The sequence below is a fragment of the Saccopteryx bilineata genome, chromosome 1 (genome assembly GCF_036850765.1).
Source record: "Saccopteryx bilineata isolate mSacBil1 chromosome 1, mSacBil1_pri_phased_curated, whole genome shotgun sequence".
Classification (NCBI taxonomy): domain Eukaryota; kingdom Metazoa; phylum Chordata; class Mammalia; order Chiroptera; family Emballonuridae; genus Saccopteryx; species Saccopteryx bilineata.
The window spans coordinates 403,738,148-403,759,351 of record NC_089490.1 but is presented as its reverse complement, the minus strand read 5'-3'; the positions used below and the strand labels follow the sequence as shown (position 1 = coordinate 403,759,351).

At 54.0% G+C, this 21,204-nt stretch overlaps 1 protein-coding gene and 1 non-coding gene across 9 annotated transcripts in view; both read right to left on the bottom strand.

Annotated features, from left to right (window-relative positions):
• Window positions 1–21,204, bottom strand: part of PPFIA1 (PTPRF interacting protein alpha 1) — a 92,194-nt gene that overhangs the window by 36,146 nt on the left and 34,844 nt on the right. For all 8 annotated transcript variants that reach the window (XM_066252285.1, XM_066252277.1, XM_066252279.1 and 5 more), the window contains exons 3-12: window positions 14,231–14,332; window positions 13,372–13,536; window positions 12,477–12,551; window positions 11,867–11,968; window positions 11,253–11,474; window positions 9,283–9,429; window positions 7,363–7,497; window positions 4,676–4,759; window positions 1,760–1,891; window positions 520–582 (exon numbers count right to left, since the gene is read on the bottom strand). In XM_066252285.1, the coding sequence (XP_066108382.1) occupies window positions 520–582; window positions 1,760–1,891; window positions 4,676–4,759; window positions 7,363–7,497; window positions 9,283–9,429; window positions 11,253–11,474; window positions 11,867–11,968; window positions 12,477–12,551; window positions 13,372–13,536; window positions 14,231–14,332 (1,227 nt within the window). The remainder of the gene's footprint in view (window positions 1–519; window positions 583–1,759; window positions 1,892–4,675; window positions 4,760–7,362; window positions 7,498–9,282; window positions 9,430–11,252; window positions 11,475–11,866; window positions 11,969–12,476; window positions 12,552–13,371; window positions 13,537–14,230; window positions 14,333–21,204) is intronic.
• Window positions 3,145–3,329, bottom strand: LOC136321244 (small Cajal body-specific RNA 16). Its single transcript, XR_010728520.1, has one exon. It is a non-coding gene; the product is annotated as a small Cajal body-specific RNA 16 (non-coding RNA).

Genomic DNA, 21,204 nt, shown 5'->3' with positions numbered 1-21,204 from the left:
TGACCAAAAACTGCTTACATTGCCCGACAGGTCTGTGCTGTGCTGTGCTGTCCCATCGGGCCACTCAGCTCTCGAAATGGGGCTAGTCCCAGCTGAGATGTGTTATAAATGTCAGATACACTGGACTTCAAACTTAATGTAAAAAAATAAAGCCTGTGAAGGAGCTCATTAGTTTTCAGGTTAATTACATGACAAAGTATCATTTTGACTATACTGAGTTAAATAAAATTAATTTCACCATAGCTAGCAGAAATGTTTAGATGACACACGTGGCCCATAGTGTCTTTCTGTTGGCCAGCTCTGTTCTAGATGAAAGGTTTACACTCTGGCTTTCACAGGAAGCCAGAAAAAAAGCAGAATTCCGAGCCACGCACAGCGCCAGACCCAAAGCCCACGGGAGCAGCGGACCGCCACAGAGTCTCTCTCGACTCCTGCCCAGCATCCGAGGAATTCCAGTAACCGGGGCTCGGCTCAGATCAGCTCCCAGCCAGCTGCTAGACGGTTTAAAGATTTAAGTACCTTATCATGTTGAGTCTCTTCTAATTGCTTTTTTGCATTTTCAACTTCCCGTAATAGAGAATTCTAGAAGAGATACAGACAGTGCTTTAGTGTTGACACTTGGAAATGTCCTACGTAGTCTCAGCATCCTGTGACTACCTTTCTGTTTGAAGTAACAAAGGAATGTCCTACTGAGCAGTGCCGTGCTGCCAGAGTGAAACGCTGACCATGAGGCCAGAGTGACTGTTCATAATGCTTTGCACATGTATAATCTACTTCTCTGACTCACTTTCTGAAAGTTAGTACGGTAACTTCATTTTAATCAGTCACACTGGTTTGTGGTAGCTTTTAGGTCACTTGGGAAATGTGACACAAGTTCAAGTACATGACTCAAATCCCAGAGAAACTGTTCCTACCGTAGGCTGGCTCACTGAGGGCGTGCACACCCACCCCATACGGCTGTCAGACTGCACGTCGTGCTGGGCTTTGTGTAAACTACACGTGTCACACAATCAACAGTAGTCACTGGTCTCTCTCAAGCCCAGGAACGACAGTGGCCTCGTCACTAAGCACTCAGGTCCGCCAGCACAGGTTTGATGGCATTTGAGCCCCCTCGCGCCCAGGGAAGCCTCTCTGACGAGCGGGGAAAGCCCCTGCTCTCCTCCCCAGTCACAGCTGGATAGCAGCTCCAGGATGATGCCGTAAGGGCTGGGTGTGAATACTTTCCACACCAAACGAAAGGAGAGACGGCAGGAGTTGGAATACAAGCCCTGGAGACAGAAATTAGCTTCCAAATCAAGAGCAAGGAGGGGTGAGGGCTGAGCCCGGAAAAGACCCGAGCGCAGGGGCTGGTGAACTGCGGCCCATCAGCCACATCTGGCTGGCAGCCTCCTCCTATCCATCAAGCTGTCCTGGAACACAGCGACACCAACTTATCTACGGATGACCTCTACAGCTGCCTCTGTGTTCATTACTGACCCATCAGTCCTAATTAGTGAAGGCCTACAACAGTTATGGGCTCCCTAAAAGCAGCAGCTTACTGACTCCTGCTCTCGAGACTAAGAACGACGAACAGTTTCCCCTGTACACAAACGTGCCAGATGACCACGGACTCGGATTGGGGGACGCCGGCACTGTTCCCGCGGGAAGGCGTGGTTTCTCTGGGCAGCCATGGGCGGCAGCCACGGCCACGCCCTGCCCCTTGGGCACAGAGCCCAGGCGCTGTGCCTGTGAAGGGTGGGAAGCTGTCCGGGACAGTGACCTTGTCTTCTAGAGCGGCCATCCTCTCCTTAAGGTGAAGCTGGAGCCTCTCGTTGGATTCTGACAGAAGCTTGTCGACAGTGTCGGACAGACGCTTATTGTGCTCTTCATTCATTTTCTCCCTCTGCCGGGCCTGAACAGAAAAGCAAGAACTTAGCAACTTCCGGCCACGGCATGATCCTTATTTTTAAAGTGCCAAGGACCGGTGGTGTGAGCGGCACCTGCGGTCACTCCCGAGGTTGTCCCTCTCCACTGTCATTTGTGACTGCACGCTCCCAGGACCAACGCAGAGGCAGAGCCACGCAGGGACGAGCCCTTGAGAGAACTCGAATGAGCAAGTCTGCTGCTCCCGCTAGAAGGAGCCCTCGCGGGCCGCAGGGACGCGTCAGTCCCAAACCGTCAGGCTGACCCGAGGCGGCTCCACCCAGAACGAGCATGACTCTATGCGGACCAGCCTATCTATGCACGAGCGGAGGAGTTTCCCCACGTGTGACCACAAGTGTGGGTCAGCGTTCGGGGAACTGGGGCGGGCGGGTTTCATCTACAAAGTAAAAGGCAAAGAAATTCACTTTGGAAAAATGTCAGTGAAAATAGAGACTTTCCACTTGTTTTTCTTTATATTCCTGTATCACCTGAACTTTTTATAATAAGAATTTATATTTAAAAATTACAAATAATTACCTTAAGGAATTTTAAAACATAGTAAAGTTGATCAGTCTATCAAGCTGATAGCTTTATGAAACTGCCATCAATTTCGCAGTTTAAACAGCCTGTGTCTGCCCCCCGTGCTGCACGAGCACACAAGTAAGAGGAGGCACAGGCAGTGCTGGCGGCCAGCCCAGGCCGGAGCGGCCAGCCCGGGCCACGCCGCCCGGGACGGAGCGGCCAGCCCAGGCCAGGGTGTCGCGCCCACAAGGACTCGCCACAGGACTGCACTTCGGTTCCCTTTCTGCAAAATGTGGGTGCCGGTCGTAAAGACTAAATAGAAAGCACTCAAAATCACGCCTGACACACCACAAGCAGCACGCGGAGACCTCACACACTGTACAGCAGGGATCAGTCTCTGAATTTTTTTTTTTTTTACAGAGGCAGAGACAGGAATGGAAAGAGATGAGAAGCATCAGTCATTAGTTTCTCGTTGCGCGTTGCGACTTCTTAGTTGTTCATTGATTGCATTCTCATATGTGCCTTGACCGTGGGCCTTCAGCAGACCGAGTAACCCCTTGCTGGAGCCAGCGACCTTGGGTCCAAGCCGGTGAGCTTTGCTCAAATTAGATGAGCCCACGCTCAAGCTGGCGACCTTGGGGTCTTGAATCTGGATTCTTCCGCATCCCAGTCTGATGCGCCACCGCCTGGTCAGGCAGTCTCTGAATATTCTTTTTTCTTTCTTGTTTGCAGTATCATACATGATCATTAAACTGCTGCTAGAATGTTCACACCTGTTACTGCAAATTCAAAACCCAGTAAAAGCTCCTGGGGAATTTACTTTAGGTCAGGATAGGGCTCGCTGGTACCAGGCTGTACCCACAACTAGGCAGGTTCAGCAACACAGGAGCCTTTCCCCAGACCACTGAAAATTCTTAAAGCAAAACAACATGAGAGTTTACACTGAACTGCCTTAGTTATAAACAGAGTCCCGGCCCTGGCCAGTTGGCTCAGTGGTAGAGTGTCAGCCTGGCGTGCAGGAGTCCCGGGTTCGAAACCCGGCCAGGGCACACAGGAGAAGCGCCCATCTGCTTCTCCACCCCTCCCCCTCTCCTTCCTCTCTGTCTCTCTCTTCCCCTCCCGCAGCCCAAGGCTCCATTGGAGCGAGGTTGGCCCGGGCGCTGAGGATGGCTCTGTGGCCTCTGCCTCAGGCGCTAGAATGGCTCTGGTTGTGGCAGAATGACGCCCCAGATGGGCAGAGCATCGCCCCCTGGTGGGTGTGCCGGGTGGATCCTGGTCGGGCGCATGTGGGAGTCTGTCTGACTGTCTCCCTGTTTCTGGCTTCGGAAAAATAAAATAAATAAATAAATAAACAGAGTCCCCATCTTAACACCTGTCCTTCAAACCTCTGGGAGCCAGTTCTGCACGTGGTGACTGCATCCCTAACAGGCAGCAAGCTACTTCTCCAAGACGTGAACACGTGCCTGCCAGTCTGTGTGTGTCCGTGTGCCTGTGCATGCGTGTGTGTGCCTGTGTGCATGTGCCATATGCACGTGGGGGGTAGGGCACTGCCTGGCACGCAGTCCCCGGCCTGAGTCAGAACCTCCACCCTGTGGAGGCTCATGCTGGATGGCTGGCCACCCAGGGCCAGGAATGCAGGTCTCTGTGGAATAAGATCTGACAGCCTGGACTGGCTGTGAGGTGGGCACCACCTGGTCTGGGACAGCAGCTCTGCCCCGGGCTGTGCCGTGCTCACAGCTGGCCTACGCTCCAGGAGTAGTGCCCAGGAGTCCCCTACCCGGGCCACAGTGCCACGCTATTGAGGCCGGGTGCACCTGCTCAGGGCCACCGTGCCCACACATGAAGCAGTGACTTGGTGCGGCAGGACAGAGGTCAGGACTGTGACCTGAACTTGGCACTGAGGTGCAAGCGGACTCTGCCCTCGTCTAGTTTCAGGGGACCCCAGTACAGCGGCTTGAGTGTGTCTGAGGGCACCTATAGGTACACCCCACCAGTAGGAACAGTCCCTGACAGCGCCCTTGGCTGTGGCAACCCACCTGCCTGTGCAGGCCTGCCTGCGGGCACCCATTTCTCCCATGTGCCCAATGTGACGTCACAGTGCCTACATGGCAGGCGTACCTACCAGCAGGTGCGGCCACAGGGCAGACGCGCGTGGCAGGAGCTGGGGAGGGGAGTTGGGGAGAACTGAGCCCCCACCCAGCGTGTCCTGGGGCCCCCTCGGCGCTGCAGCTGGGTTTGCCCGCTCACGTACCCGCTGCAGCTCCTGGTTCTTCTCCTCCAGCTGCGCCTCCATCTGGCGCAGCCGCTCCTCAATGTTGCCATGTCTCTCTTCAGCCTGTCGGCAGGAACAGGGTAGATTCAAGCAACGGTGACACGGTCCTGGGGACCACATGCTGCAAACTAACTAAAGCAGTAGCGACAAGCACACCATGCTCTGCGTGGACGTCTCCGCCACGTGCAACAGAAGCATTTCCTTACACCCACAGAGGAGCGAGAATGGGGCATCTGGGTGGCCACACGTGCCAGCCTGGGCAGCAGCTGACCCCCATGAGGGCAGCTCGAGACGAACTCTGTGAGGGCATGTGCCCCCCACCCCACGCCCAGGCTCGAGGCTGCCTGCGCCCCCGTCTGGAGCCTGGAGCCTGGAGCCCGCATGCGCATGGAGAGCGGAGCAGCGAGCACAGCCGACAGGGTGACAGGGCACGGCTACCTTCCTAAGCTGGGAGGTGAGTTCACACAGTCTAGCTTCCTGAGCGGCAGAGCTTCCAGAAGACAAGAGATCGGACTACAAGGCCGACCCGGACGGGAGAGATGAGGGGGGCGGGGACGGGAGATGAGGGGGAAGCGGGACAGGAGAGATGATGGAGCGGGGACGGGAGAGATGAGGGGGGCGGGAATGGGAGAGATGATGGAGCGGGGACGGGAGAGATGAGGGGGGCGGGAATGGGAGAGATGGGGGGGCGGGGACGGGAGAGGTGATGGAGCGGGGACGGGAGATGAGGGGGGCGGGAATGGGAGAGATGAGGGGGCGGGGACGGGAGAGATGATGGAGCGGGGACGGGAGATGAGGGGGAAGCGGGACAGGAGAGATGAGGGGGGCGGGAATGGGAGAGATGAGGGGGCGGGGACGGGAGAGATGATGGAGCGGGGACGGGAGAGATGATGGAGCGGGAATGGGAGAGATGATGGAATGGGAATGGGAGAGATGAGGGGGTGGGGACAGGAGAGATGAGGGGGGCGGAGACGTGAGAAATAAGGGGGGCGGGGACGGGAGAGATGAGGGGGGACGGGAGAGACGAGGGGGGCGGGGACCAGAGAGATGATGGAGCGGGGACAGGAGAGATGATGGAGCAGGGACGGGAGAGATGATGGAGCGGGAATGGGAGAGATGGGGGGCGGGGCCGGGAGAGATGATGGAGCGGGGACGGGAGAGATGATGGAGCGGGAATGGGAGAGATGATGGAATGGGAATGGGAGAGATGAGGGGGTGGGGACAGGAGAGATGAGGGGGGCGGAGACGTGAGAAATAAGGGGGGCGGGGACGGGAGAGATGAGGGGGGACGGGAGAGACGAGGGGGGCGGGGACCAGAGAGATGATGGAGCGGGGACAGGAGAGATGATGGAGCAGGGACGGGAGAGATGATGGAGCGGGAATGGGAGAGATGGGGGGCGGGGACGGGAGAGATGGGGGGGCGGGGACGGGAGAGATGAGGGGGGAGTGGGGACGGGAGAGATGAGGGGGGGCGGGGACGGGAGAGATGAGGGGGGAGCGGGGACGGGAGAGATGAGGGGGGGCAGGGACGGGAGAGATGAGGGGGGCGGGGACGGGAGAGATGAGGGGGGCGGGGACGGGAGAGATGAGGGGGGCGGGGACGGGAGAGATGATGGAGCGGGAATGGGAGAGATGATGGAGCGGGAATGGGAGAGATGAGGGGGGGCGGGGACGGGAGAGATGAGGGAGGTGGGGACATGAGAGATGAGGGGGGTGGGGACGGGAGAGATGAGGGGGGACGGGGACAGGAGAGATGAGGGGGGGCGGGGACATGAGAGATGAGGGGGGTGGGGACGGGAGAGATGAGGGGGAGCGGGGACGGGAGAGATGAGGGGGGGCGGGGACAGGAGAGATGAGGGGGGAGGAGAGAAACCGAGACTTTAAATGCAGGTCATGAGGGAAAGGGCGAGCACACAGCTAACTGTGAGCAATGCACTGGCTCTCCGCAGGGCCTGTAAGCACATGGTGCCCTCTGACCAACCCAACGCTGGCCCTGCCCCCCTCACAAGATGGACCTGTGGGACAAAGCCACGGGCAGGTGCTCCCACGGCTCCTGGCCCAGGGCACGCCGGCCGCAGACCTCTCCCAGCGCCATGAGGGTTGGGTGTCCGCAGCTATGCCTTCCTCCTCCTGTGCACACCGCCCCGCCCAGCACCTGCGACAGCATCCTGAAACTGCCTTGTCACCTGCCCGCTGCCCCCTCGGCGGGGGGGGCACACACCTGTGAGGGCAGTCACTGTGTCCTGCAGAGGCCTAGCCTGTATTCGCTGAACAAACAGATAATTAAAAACGTGTCTACTACAAACTCATGCTGGTTGTCTCTAGAGAAGAACGGCCCTGTGGTGCTTCGGAGGGGCTGGCTCTCCCTCCCTGCACACAAAGCGCCTACCCGAGGCTCTGAGCTGCTGACTTAACTCCGAGGAGGAGCACTCGGTCACCACACTGAGGACAAAAGCACACTGCTGACAAACGGACGGGCGGCGCAAAACAGGGCGATGTCTGACGTTCAGAAAGCATTGCAACCTCAAACAGCACTGAACACCAGCCTGGCTACGTCTGAGGTTTAGGCGTAGTGCCCACGCCAGACCAAGGATGACACGGTCCCCGACAAACCGCCCTCCCTCCTTCCCACCCCCGCGGTGTCAGGGGAAGAGCCCGGGCAGCACCTTGGAGAGCGCGGCCACCCGCTGCGCCAGCTCGGCCTCCACCTCGGGCAGCGTCTCAGCCTTCCGCAGGGTCTGCTGCAGCTTCTGCTCGGCCAGCTCCAGGCGCTCCTGCAGCTGCCGGTTCCTGTCCTCCGTCTGCAGAGACAGAGCGGGAATGGGGCGGGCCCGCTGCCACCCTGGCCCCGCGGTGCGCAGACGGGGCAGAGCAGAGGCGGGCGCCCAGCGGGCTCTGGCAGACACACGGCTGCTCTGGCCGCGGCCTCAGAGCAAAACTCTTTGTCCTGCGAGGAGTCCGCACCCCCTTCTTGGGCTTGACATCAATGTGTATATTGCCTCTTACCAGAGTGTTTGTGTTTCCTAAATACCTTTACAAGTCTTCCAAAAAAAAAAGTTTCTATCCACTCAAGAAACCCCGTTTTTTGTAGAAACTTTCCCATTCTGCTTGAAGAGTTAAGCGGAGCAGGGGTCAGTAGTGACCCAAGAGAACCAGGCCCATCTCTGCTGATCACTGACCCCACGGCGTGTCAGCAAAGCACAGCTCTGACCTCCTTTGCAACACCTTCCAATGCTATGCCTATGGAATGCCTCAAGTTATTTTTGTAAATGTATCATTAGTCTCTTTTCAAAAATCCTCTTTAAAAAATTTCAGTGTAGCCTGACCAGGCGGTGGCGCAGTGGATAGAGAGTCGGACTGGGATGCAGAGGACCCAGGTTCGAGACCCCGAGGTTGCCAGCTTGAGCGCGGGCTCATCTGGTTTGAGCAAAGGCCCACCAGCTTGAACCCAAGGTCACTGGCTTGAGCAAGGGGTTGCTTGGTCTGCTGAAGGCCCACGGTCAAGGCACATATGAGAAAGCAATCAATGAACAACTAAGGTGTTGCAACGCGCAATGAAAAACTAATGATTGATGCTTCTCATCTCTCTCCGTTCCTGTCTGTCTGTCCCTATCTATCCCTCTCTCTGACTCACTCTCTGTCTCTGTAAAAAATAAATAAATAAATAAATAAAATAAATATTTCAATGTAAAAAAAATTAAGACAAAAGAACTTTTAAAGAAAGAAAATGCAGAACTCATAGAAGTTCCGGTTCCTGAGAGGTTAGAACCTGCAGCTTTCTGCCTTTTTCCTGCGTGCACAGACAGGGTGGGCAAAGTGGGTTTCTGGTAGGAATACAAGAACAGGCCATGTCTCGTGTGCTCTCAGCGGCTGGCCCATGTCCGCCCCCATCGGCCTGCAGTACACGTAGAACACGGAACGCCCTCCGACCCTCCGACAGCGCTGTGCGCACTACTCTGTGACCTGCCTTTCGACTCGACTCACTGCTGGGAGCACTCAGAGCTCCTGCCCAGCACTCCACAGTACAATGCACATCAGCTTCCCAGTGGTTTACTTTTTATTTCTATTTTGGCCCTAGTGATATACTTTATAACACACCAAACTTGCTTTATTTTCCAGAAGCCAGGTTTGGTTTTCTGGTTAGCCCCCTGACCCTGAGGCCCCGGAGGACAGGGGCAGGCACGGCAGGAGGAGACCACGGGCGGCACAGACACCCCTACAGGCTGCAGCTCTCATTCACCTGTCGGCACACTGGCCCCGGGTCCTCACAGGCGGCCACTGCCTGGAAGCTCTCAGCCACCCTGCTCCTTGGATAAAAACACTGACACACAACAGCCTGATGTTCAATTTAAACAAAACAAAACAGAAGAAAGAGTCAAGAAGCATGACTCTATAAAATGTACAAACCCGACAGAATGAACACACTATGAGCTGGAAGAACCCGTGCTTTACATCCGGAGAGAAGTGTCTGACACCGTGAAAGCTTTACATCCAGACGCAAGCCTGACACGGAAGCCCCGGGGCAGTCCTTCACTGTGTCAGCAGCTCGCCGGTGAAGCCAGACCCAGCTCTGTAAGCGGCACTACCTGTCGATGCATGGAGTCCTTGTTGGCAATCTCGTTTTCAAGCTTGTCGTTGAGGTCGTGCACAGAGGTGGCTTCCCGCTGTGCTGCGAGGTAGCGTTTCTCCAGGGTGGTGATCCTCTCCTCCATGTCCTCCTTCTGGGCCATGGCCTAACCAGGTGTTTTCAGAGGGAAGAAGGGACATGAGACAAGAGCACGTTCACAGACTTAAGAGAGAAGACACTGGACTGAACGCCAGTGTTCCAATACTGTAAAATGTAAAATTAAATCACGTCCCCAAAAGTAAATCGATAGATCAATTTCTTGCAATGGGAATGAAAACTGCCTACCTTAGACATCACAGATATTCATTTGCCTGTATGACTAGCCAACACACACCTGTCTGAATGCTGTGTCTGGCCACGCAGTTAACCAAGCTTATCCTTTTCATAGAATAAAACATCCCAATATTGCACAAATTCCGGGAGGTGAGGGTATAGTGATGAAGACTCAACCTCTGTATCACAGTACAAGGGAGTTCACGGAGGACAGGGTGTGGTCCCTCAGTGGGTACAACAGTGAGGCACTAGTGTCATTTTCTTGGGTACAGTTTGGATGACATCACATCCAATTACATCAATGAATGGGAACAGAAGTCCAAGTTCACACAGTATTAAACACCGAAATGAAGGCCAGAACTTTCTGCTTGCGTAATTCCTGCCCCCACACAGAAATTTATTTTAGATCCCTCCCTGTTTACTAAGTTACTAATGTTGGCAAAGTCTTAATTTTAAAAGTGGCAGGTCTTAAAAATAAGTTTTCAAAATGCTCTGCATATTATACTCTGTCACATAACTAAGGCCCTGAACAGTGTAACTGACAGGCTACACTAGCTACCTGGCAAGGGTCTGGGAGAACAGTGTAACTGACAGGCTACACTAGCTACCTGGCAAGGGTCTGGAAGAACAGTATAACCAACAGGTTACACTGTAGCCACCTGGCAAGGGTCTGGAAGAACAGTATAACCGACAGGTTACACTGTAGCCACCTGGCAAGGGTCTGGAAGAACAGTATAACCGACAGGTTACACTGTAGCCACCTGGCAAGGGTCTGGAAGAACAGTATAACCGACAGGTTACACTGTAGTTACCCGGCAAGGGTCTGGAAGAACAGTATAACCGACAGGTTACACTGTAGCCACCCGGCAAGGGTCTGGAAGAACAGTATAACTGACAGGTTACACTGTAGCTACCAGCAACGGTCTGGAAGAATCATCTGAAAGGTCCTTCCTGGCAAGGTCTCCTGGGGGAAAGGTTGCAGTGTTTGTTTTGTTTATGAAGAACAGGTTGTGGGGGGGACAATACTAGGGAAAGTCCCCAGCCCTCATTTGCTGTGACGAGTTTCTCCTAATTCTCACACATATACACAGGGCCGCCAGCCAGAAACAGGTGTGCTTCTGCACACTGTCATGGCCTGACCCCAGCGACCCCGTGTGAGCCCTATCCACGTGTGCTGTGTGCCAGACCCCCAGCACTCAGCCCCGCTGAGTCCTTCGGGGTGGGGGTCAGAAGGCTAGAAGAACACCGACGCCCCCTGCCCGCGGCAGACAGTGCAGACCGCACCGTGAGCGAGTCAGCAGCACAGCAGGCCCCATGCCCCGCGCTCAGTGTGTATCAAAAGGGAGTCTGAGCATGATGACGCCTCCGTGCGAACATCCTGAACCCTGTAGACACAAGGCACCCACAAACCAGGCACGACACAGTCACACAGCAACATGACAGGGGGAGGGGGCTCGTGTCCGTCTGCCGCCTCCTCCACCTCTCAGGACCTCAGGGAAGGAGACGGCACCGAGCAGGGAGGCCACCTGTCCCCGTCCCAAAGCACCACTCTGTTCTCCTTCTGCACGATGATCCAAGGGTGCGAGGCAACGGGGAGAGCACAGGGCCCCCACACATGACACTTGGCTCAGACAGGCCTGTGCCCCAGGCACTCACCTCCCGGACGTCTCGCTGCAGCTTGGTGTTCATCTCCTCCGACTTGATGAGGTCCTTCCTGGCCGTGTCCAGGTCCTCCTCTAGCTCTGCCACGTGCGTGGAGAGGGCGGCCAGGCGCTCCTTCATCTGGCTCTGCTCCCGCGCCTGCCTGTCCACGACCTCCTGCAGCTCCAGGACCTTCGCCAAGTCCTCCTCGTGGCTCAGCGAGCCATCGGAAGACCTCTGACAGGGGAAAAATTCCTAAATACCCTTGTTTGATGATGAGCTAGGAAACAGGGCTTCTGGGAAACAGGTGGGATCACAATGAAGTATGCAAATTAGGACAGAGGGCTTTGGGAGACAGGTAGGATCACAATGAAGTATGCAAATTAGGAAACACAGGGCTTTTGCAGGAGGGGACAGGTGGGATCACAATGAAGTATGCAAATTAGGAAACACAGGGCTTCCGGGAAACAGGTAGAATGAACATTAATTTATGCCACCTGCTGAAGTGCACAACTTCCGTGAGCACGCGCAGTCTGGGCTGCGCTACGGCAACAGCTGCAAACAGCCCCGTGCACTGACCGTGGTGGATGGACCCAGAGCTCAGACACAGGGACAGCGGGCGGACTTGCCTTCCCGTTCGTGCTAGGCGTGTTTTCTTGTTCGTGGTTCATGTCAAGCACCCCGTCCGTCAGTGTCTTTTTCTGATTATTCTGTTCTTTAAGAATCATTAGCTAAAAACCAAAACATTGAACAGAAGAGTCAAGATATAAGTAAAGATAACAAAATTCCTTTTGGGAAAACATAGCTACAAACTGTAAACAGAGCATAAAGCTACAGGGTGACAGGGTCCATCCTGAACACAGCAGGTCACTGCAACCAGGACGTACTGTCTACAGGACAGACGGGCACCTGAAACACAAGTCCAGTGTCCTGGTCACTGAGACAACCCACAGGGGCTGGTCCTCCATCGGAAAGGCAAATAGCATCTGATATCCACTACTAGAGCCTTCGTGATTTTTTTTTTAATTAAGAGATAAAAAAATTAAAAACCCTCAATGCAGAGGTCATTCCAAAGAGAGCTTATAGGACCAAAACCAAGAGCTTTTTATTCACGCTGCACCCTGAGGCTGAAGTTCTGCGTGGAATGGAACACCTGTGCTGCTTCCCGGGACAGACGATACATGACACAGAAGAGTGAGCGCCCACCACGCTCACCATGTGACGCCTCATCGCACTCACCTCCTTGTGTGTGGCGCCCAGCTCTTCTTCTAACAAACTGCACCTTTCCAGGGCCACTCGCAAGCGCTCCCTCACCTGGAACGAAAGGTCTGTGTGCGCACACATGTATTTACCTCTTAACGGTTAGTCTAATGGACGGCCGCTGCAATACAACATAACAGAACACCTTGATGTCTTTCCCTGAGGCTGATGTCAAGAAAACTTGCTTGCTAAACGCTTGATAGCTTTAAACTTTAGAAAAATGTTCCCTCTAATTGTACTAGTCAATTCTTAGTAACAAATCAACATACAGACTATAATAAAGTTTAAGACATTTACGCCAACTCCTAGTTTTTTGTTGTTGTTGTTTTTTTTTTGTATTTTTCTGAAGCTGGAAACGGGGAGAGACAGTCAGATAGACTCCTGCATGAGCCCGACCGGGATCCACCCCGCACGCCCACCAGGGGCAATGCTCTGCCCACCAGGGAGCGATGCTCTGCCCCCTCCGGGGCGTCGCTCTGCCGCGACCAGAGCCACTCTAGCGCCTGGGGCAGAGGCCAAGGAGCCATCCCCAGCGCCCGGGCCATCTTTGCTCCAATGGAGCCTTGGCTGCGGGAGGGGAAGAGAGAGACAGAGAGGAAGGGGGGGGGGGTGGAGAAGCAAATGGGCGCTTCTCCTATGTGCCCTGGCTGGGAATTGAACCCAGGTCCCCCGCACGCCAGGCCAACGCTCTACCGCTGAGCCAACCGGCCAGGGCCCCAACTCCTAGTTTTTAACTATGCTGCACTCAGTCTCCTCACAGGGACAACGTGCAAAAACTCAAGAGGCCAGGACAAGGCAGCTGGAGCTGCACACACACGATGCCCGCCTGAAACACAGCGTGTTCACCTCGAGAGTGACTGCACGCCAGGGGTACCTTCTCATCCAGAGCTTTGTGGTGTTCAAACAACGATTTGAGTGCTTTGAGGACTTCCACTTCACTGGACACGCCCGCCGGGGACTGCGCCTGCCTCTTCACCACGGTCATCCTGAGAGACCGCTCGTGCCGGGAGACAAGGCATTCCAGGTGTTCTAACAGCAGCTGGAAGAAAGGGGCCGAGGGAAAACGTGTTTAGAGAACACTCGCAGTATCCTCTCCAAATCTGGGGCAAATACCTCCTTGTACTCTCACGCTAAAACAGTGGTGGTCAACCTGGTCCCTACCGCCCACTAGGGGGCGTTCCAGCTTTCATGGTGGGTGGTAGCGGAGCAACCAAAGTTACTATTTAACTATAGTAAGTTGTTTTATAAAGATTTATTCTGCCAAACTTAGCAAAAATCTGACATAAAGTACTTGGTGAGTAATTATTATTATATGTTTTAACTTGCTGTAACTCTGCTTTAGAGATTTTATAAAGTCAAGTGACTTCCCTACTTGATAAATCACCATGACGGTGGAAGCGGTGGCGGTTAGAAGATGTTACTGCTAACAGACACAGAGGCGGTCGGCAGGTGTGAAAGGTGGACTGCCTCCGTGCTAAAACAAACGGCACTCCCTTCCAGTTGGCCTCAGGTCAGAGAAATCCTCCCTCAGATGTATTTAATATTAGTCACTCTCATTCTAAATGTCAAGCAAGGGCTGAGAAACTGAGCTGACCAACCATTCAGGCTGGAGGGAGAACGGTAAAGATGTGTGTAAAACCAGACAGAGTAGGCTGTCTTCGGAGCTGAGAGACAGCAGCATGGACCCCACAGTGACCCAGAGACAAAGGTTAAGCGAGACTCCACCCACTGACCCTGGTGTTGTTTCTTTCCGCTTTGAGCTCGGCAATCTCTTCTTCCCTCTCGAGGAGCTGCTCCCTGCACACGTTGAGTTCCTTCGTAAGTGCTGCGAACTCCTGGGAATGAAAAGAGCACCTTTAGGACCCACAGGCAGCCCTGGCCGCTGGACAGAAGGGACCCCTGTGCCACCCAAAGAAAGTGGGCTCAGACCCCGAGCCGGGACCACACCAACTGCCTGGACTCAGACCACCTGCCAGGTTTACAATGGGGCAGAGCGCCTATGAAATAAACTATCTGCTAACGTTTCACTGTATTTTAAGTGTTTCTCTCTAAAGGACACGAAAGGGGCCTGACCAGGCGGTGGTGCAGTGGATAGAGCATCGGACTGGGACGTGGAGGACCCAGGTTCGAGACCCCGAGGTCGCCAGCTTGGGCATGGGCTCATATGGTTTGAGCAAGGCTCACCAGCTTAAGGCCAAGGTCGCTGGCTCGAGCAAGGGGTCACTCGGTCTGCTGTAGCCCCCCAGTCAAGGCACATATGAGAAAGCAATCAGTGAACAACAAAGGAGCCACAACAAAGAATTGATGTTTCTCATCTTTCCCCTTCCTGTCTGTCTGTCCCCATCTGTCCCTCTCTCTGACTCTCTCAGTCTTTGCCACAAAAAAATAAAAAATAAAAAAAATAAAGGACACAAAAGGGATAAAGGTTCACTTACCAATCAATCTGACATTCTAAATATGAAAAGTGGTTGATTTAGATAATTACAGACAGTTTAGAAAGAGGTGGTATACTCAAGTTCATTCATTACTTAATTCTTTGAAATCAAAGTCAACTTTACCACAGAAATGACTTAGAATCTGGCTTTCCAAGGCTGGCCTCCAAAAGCCTCGTTGAGCCATGATGCGGAATTGACGTATTTGGAAAAAAGCAAGTGAAAGAGTAAAATTACGATTTTCTTGAATGCATTTTGGGGGGGAGCACACTGAAGGGGCTGGGGGGCGGATAACCTGCAGAGACCTAAAGGACACTTGTGAGCACTGTCATGGGTAACCTAACAACCATTTTAATTTATCCAGTTGAGCTACTATTTCTCCTTCGAGAATCCGTGCCTGTGGGTGAGTAAACCTCCAGCTGACGGCACGGGGAGCTCCACTGACCTGCTCCCCAGTGAAACTGGTGGAAATCACATCAAAGAGAAAACACAACTATTCAAAGTCTCTGACGGTTCTAGGGCAAACAACAAATGAAGAAACAACTATTTGTGAAAATCTATGAAGATTAGGTAAGAAAGGGCAAGAGTCCGTGGTATTTGAACCAAGGCTGCTCCCGCCTTTCCCCTGCCGACTCAGGAAGCTGGGGGTCCTAAGCAGAGGCTGCCACCAAGAACACAGGCTCCCGGGGTGCCAGGACAAGAACACGGGCTCCCCCAACCCCCAGACAGAGCCTGTCTTCCGGCTGGAGGCCAGCAGCATTCGCACCGGCCCCAGTTGCCTGGTGCGAAGAGCACTGCTGTGGGGAGGTGGGGGCTTCCTGGTTGGCCCGCCCCCACTCAGTAACGACGGCTGTACCTTGGGCGTAGCGTGCCGGGCACATGTGTCCTGGATCACCCTTGCTCTCTGAGGCAGTGGGTCCAAGGCTGTAGAGGGCCCCAGGCTGCTACCTACCCCCAATGAGGGCTCATCTAGTGCAGGGGTGTCATTCCGAGGAGCCTGCCATTGTCCCAACCTGAGCCCTGGTTCAGAGACTGTGGCTGGGCAGGGCGGGGGGAGAAGAGGACAGTACACAAGATGACTCTTTATCTCTTCCCAAAGGAAGTGACTTCTGGGGTGAGGCTTCAACCAAAGGGTGCGCTCAACAGCAGAGGCGGCCGGGCCGAGAGGCACGGGCACAGCCGGGGTCTGGTCCTGAGCAAAGAGGCGTCCAGAACGTGAGTGTGCGGGGAAGAACGAAGATTCCGGCAGCAGGGCCCTCCCAGGGGCAGGGCGATGTCACACTCTGACCTCAAGTGCAATCCCCGGGAAGGGGACAGAACCTCACTGCATTCCTTTGTGGAGAATTTTATGCCCCGGGGCATTGTGGAACACACCAGAGAGACTGGCCAGCAGTCAGTGGGATTAACAGCTGGGTGTGGTCAGGAAAGGAGCCGGACACCAGCCAGTGCCACCCACTGTCACGGGTGACGGGCATGCCCAGAGCCGACCTCCTGGGGGAGCAACAGAGGCCGCGGGGGACAGGCTTCACTGACACCGTGCAGCCCCCCAACAAACTGCTTCAAATGGCCGTTTCTGTGTCATATATGCAGCTGACCCCCGAGCAGATCCAGGTTTATGTGGGTTTTTCAACCGACTGTCCAGTTCAGACCCCTGCTGTTCAAGGACCCATGTTGCCACAGGAACTGTGGGAGCCAGGGCCCTCCCGCACCGCCTGCGTGGAGCTCGGTGCCCAGGGCCCGGCACCCTCACCAGGCTGCTCGTTTCTGGACTGAAGCACATTCTTTCCTGGTTCGGGGGCCTGGCTACGTTTTCGGGTGTGTTTCTCTATTTAATGTTTTCTCTGCTGTGTTTGGAGAAAGAGAGGTATAAATACGTGAGTGGATGCTGCCACCCTGGCTGGAAGTCACAGTTTGTCCAGAAGTGGCTGACAGGTAGTCCGGCTGCGGGCGACGGGCAGCCAGCAGTCTGAGCAGAGGGGGTCATCTGGGTCAGAGGTGACGTGTGCCTTTCCAGCCTCACAGGAGGAGACACACCCAGCAGACCTGGAAGCAGGACCAGCGGTGCTATCCGCAGGGCCTCTTCACGCGTGCACCCGGCGTGTGCTCAGAGGCCGAGCCGTGAGGCTCCTGGTGCAGCCCAGGCGGAGCCCGGGGCTCACCTGCCAGGCTCTGGGAGTCCACTATTCAGACTCCCGGGACCCAGGACAGGGAGCGGGCCCAGCCGCCGAGTCCCAGGCAGGCCCGGCATGGTCTGTGCGGAGGCGCGCTCGCGGGGCACACAAAGGCCCCGGGAGCGCGCCGGGCCAGAGCTGGGCTGGAGGTGCACGCGAGCAGGGGGACCAGCTGTGAGTCGACGCGACCCCCCAGGGAGAAGTGGCAGGCTGGTCCAGTATGAGAGACCAGAGCACGGAAGCAGTCGAGACAGACCCAAGTCTCCAATACGGCCTTCACCAGTCTCAGGGGACCTGGACGCAGTGCTCAAAGAGCCCGCAGAGGGCGGGGCCCCGAGAGGCGCTGCAGGAGAAACCGGCGAGTCCAGACGTGGGGGACAGCAGACCCATGGCGTCTGCTGGCAGGCTGGGAAAAGGCCGGGACGACTCCAGGGGGCCCGGGGGAGCGTGCAAAGGCTGGAGCCACCATCTTCTGAAGGGAGTGACTATGGAAGACCATGTATTTCAGGGAGATCTGAAAGTCCAGGGTGGGACTCACTCAGCCTGAGATACGCTCAGCTGTCAGTGGCGATGTCCAGTGGAGAGCTGCAATTCCCAGAGAGCTACGGGCAGTGCTGGTGAGGTGGGGTCTGTTTCATTCCCCACAAGCGCACGAGGCCCCGCGTGTCCACGGGAAGAAATGACGTTCAGGCCCCATCCACGGGGTTGCACACAGACCAGTCAGGAAGCTAGGGCCCGGCAGAGGAGACAGGACGGGGTCTGTGGGCGAGACTGTGCGGACAGTGGACCCCAGGGTTTCAGGGAGCAAGACGAGAGGGAGACTGAGAAGGGGAGGGAACATGGAGGTGGCAGGGTCCCAGGACTGTCAGTCCCAGGGGGACTGACCATCGCTGTTTTAAGTTTTACTATAAGGTCTACCGGAAAGTTCTGTCCGTTTCTATCACAACAAGTTTCGTCACATAAGCACGTTTATTGGGCGCATGTGTGCCTCTCTATTTTTATCACTTAATGTATACATACTGACGTAGCAAATTAACTAGAACAAAGTTGATTCATGTTAGTCTTATGTGTGAAGCGATAGTGTAGCCATGGCTACTGATAAAGTTCATTTACGCCACTGTATTGTATATGAATTTCAACAAGGAAGAAATGCTACAGAAGCATGTAGAAATTTATTCAAAGTGTTTGGTGAAGGTACAGATTCTGATAGGACATGCAGAAGATGGTTCCAAAAATTCAAAACAGGTGATTTCAACCTTTCTGATAAGCTACGTGTTGGGCGACCATCTTTGATCGATGACGTTGTTAAGACCATGTTGGAGCAAGATCCTTTTCTGACAACATTGGAGATCGCAGAAAGGCTTAAATTCAGCTCAGCAAACCATTTCGGACCATATTCGGAAGATAGGATTGGTGTGGAAATATATTATTTAATAAAGTTTATTGACAGTAAGAAAAATTTGTATTTTGTTTTATTACAAAAACGGACAGAACTTTCCAGTAGACCTTATATTTATCATGAACAAATTTCACTGCTTAGCCCTGGCCGGTTGGCTCAGCGGTAGAGCGTCGGCCTAGCGTGCGGAGGACCCGGGTTCGATTTCCGGCCAGGGCACACAGGAGAGGCGCCCATTTGCTTCTCCACCCCTCCGCCGCGCTTTCCTCTCTGTCTCTCTCTTCCCCTCCCGCAGCCAAGGCTCCATTGGAGCAAAGATGGCCCGGGCGCTGGGGATGGCTCTGTGGCCTCTGCCCCAGGCGCTAGAGTGGCTCTGGTCGCAACATGGCGACGCCCCGGAGGGGCAGAGCATCGCCCCCTGGTGGGCAGAGCATCGCCCCTGGTGGGCGTGCCGGGTGGATCCCGGTCGGGCGCATGCGGTAGTCTGTCTGACTGTCTCTCCCTGTTTCCAGCTTCAGAAAAATGAAAAAAAAAAAAAAGTTAAAAAAAAAAAAAATTTCACTGCTTAGCTGAAGCATAACAAGGTGGACAGTGGACACAGGGCGGGGGGTGTATCTGTCACAACTCCACACACACTAGCCAAAGGAATCAGTTAAGACGGACTCCTACCTTGGAAACCGAAAGGGTCCCCATTGAAGGGGGACCATTAATCTACCTTCACACGGTCTCATTTTCTCCCGTCACCAGAAGTGGCCCATGCCTTTTTCGTACAGTCCCCTTAAGTGTTTCCAAATAGCTCCGCTGTCTGTTCACCTACTGCGAGTCTATTCAATTCCTATCGTTTTGGTAAAATGCCAAGTGTTTCTCTCAATAGACTCAATAGCAAAGTTGTCCTACTGTAAGCCACACTGGCTTTGACAGAAAACAAATTTACAGGACTTGACAGTGATTTTTACTTCTTAAGGAAAAACCTTTCCTCTTTGCTCAGAAGAATGCAACAACTGAAAAAGTATCAAAGCTAATTTAAACTTAGGAGTTTAGATAAACATTAGACAGGAAATTCCAAAGTGTAAGATTCCCAAAGCATGTCCAGTGGGCTGTTTGCATTATTACTGCAGGAAAAGCTAATACGGCCTGAACCACCCCAAATATGTACTCTATTACCATCGTGGGCAACCTAGTTCAGAGTCTCAATCTTTCCTCTCTAGAGAAAAATGTTTGTGTGACAGATACTGTAAGCCTGATACTCTCCTAGTTTAAAGTGACATTCTATTTACTGTGATTCAAGTTGGAAGCCTTTTTGGAAACTAAATAGATACAATCATCACTGGAATATTTTCCTTTTAGAGCATAAGTGAGGTCCTGGCCAGATGGCTCAGTTGGTTAGAGCGTCGTCCCCAAAGCACAGAGGTTGCAGGTTCAATCCCTGGTCAGGGCACATATAGGAACAAATAGATCCATGTACCTGTGTGTGTGTGTGTGTGTGTGTGTGTGTGTCTCCTCCTTTCTTACTCTCTTGCTGAAATCAATAAAAATTAAAAAAAATAAATGGCTGCCACATAGATATGTTCCAGTATTCAGCTAACAATATTGGGAAAAAAAGAAAAGAAAAGAAAAGAACAGTGGTGGCCAGTTTGCTCAAGGAGAGCGCGCTGGCCCGGCATGCAGACGCCCGAGTTCAATCCTCAGCCAGGGCACACGGAGAAGCAACCACCTGCTTCTGCTTCTCCCCCTCCCCTCACAACCAGGGGCTCGAATGGCTTGAGCGTCAGTGCCAGGCACTGAGGATAGCTCGGCTGACTTGAGCGTCGGCTCCAGATGGGGTTTGCTGGGTGGATCCTGGTCAGGATGCATGTGGGAATTTGTCTATCACCCCTCTTTTCACTTAAAGAAAGAAAAAAGAACAAAGCCTCAACGTTTCTGTATCAGTTCACAAGGTCCTCTCCCTTTCTCTCTCTCTCTCTCTCTCTTTTTTTTTTTTTACAGAGACAGTCAGAGAGAGAGGGATAGATAGGGACAGACAGGAACGGAGAGAGATGAGAAGCATCAATTATCAGTTTTTCTTTGTGACACGTTAGTTCATTGATTGCTTTCTCATATGTGCCTTGACTGTGTGCCTTCAGCAGACCGAGTAACCTCTTGCTTAAGCCAGCGACCTTGGGTCCAAGCTGATGAGCTTTTGCTCAAACCAGATGAGCCTGCGCTCAAGCTGGTGACCTCGGGGTCTCGAACCTGGGTCTTCTGCATCCCAGTCTGATGCTCTATCCACTGCGCCATCGCCCAGTCAGGCTTTTTTTTTTTTTTTTTTTTTGAGGAGGAGGGAAGGAGGAAGGAAGAGATGAGAAACATCAATTCTTCATTGAAGCACCTTAGTTGTTCACTGATTGCTTTCTCATACGTGCCTTGACCCGGCCTCAAGCTGAGCCAGTGACCCCTTGCTCAAGCCAGCGACCTTGGGCTCCAGCCAGCAACCATGGGGTCACTTCCATGACCCCGTGCTCAAGCCGGTAACCTTGTGTCAAGTTGGCCAGCCTGCACTCAAGCCAGCAACATCAGGGTCTCAAACCTGGGACTCCAGTGTCCCAGGGTCCACGCTCTATCCACTGCGCCACCACGGGCCAGGTGGTCCTCCCCCTTTCTCACAGCTGCACTGATTGCAAAGACAAGGATACGGGAGCCACAGTGTATTAGCACCCACTGATGGACAT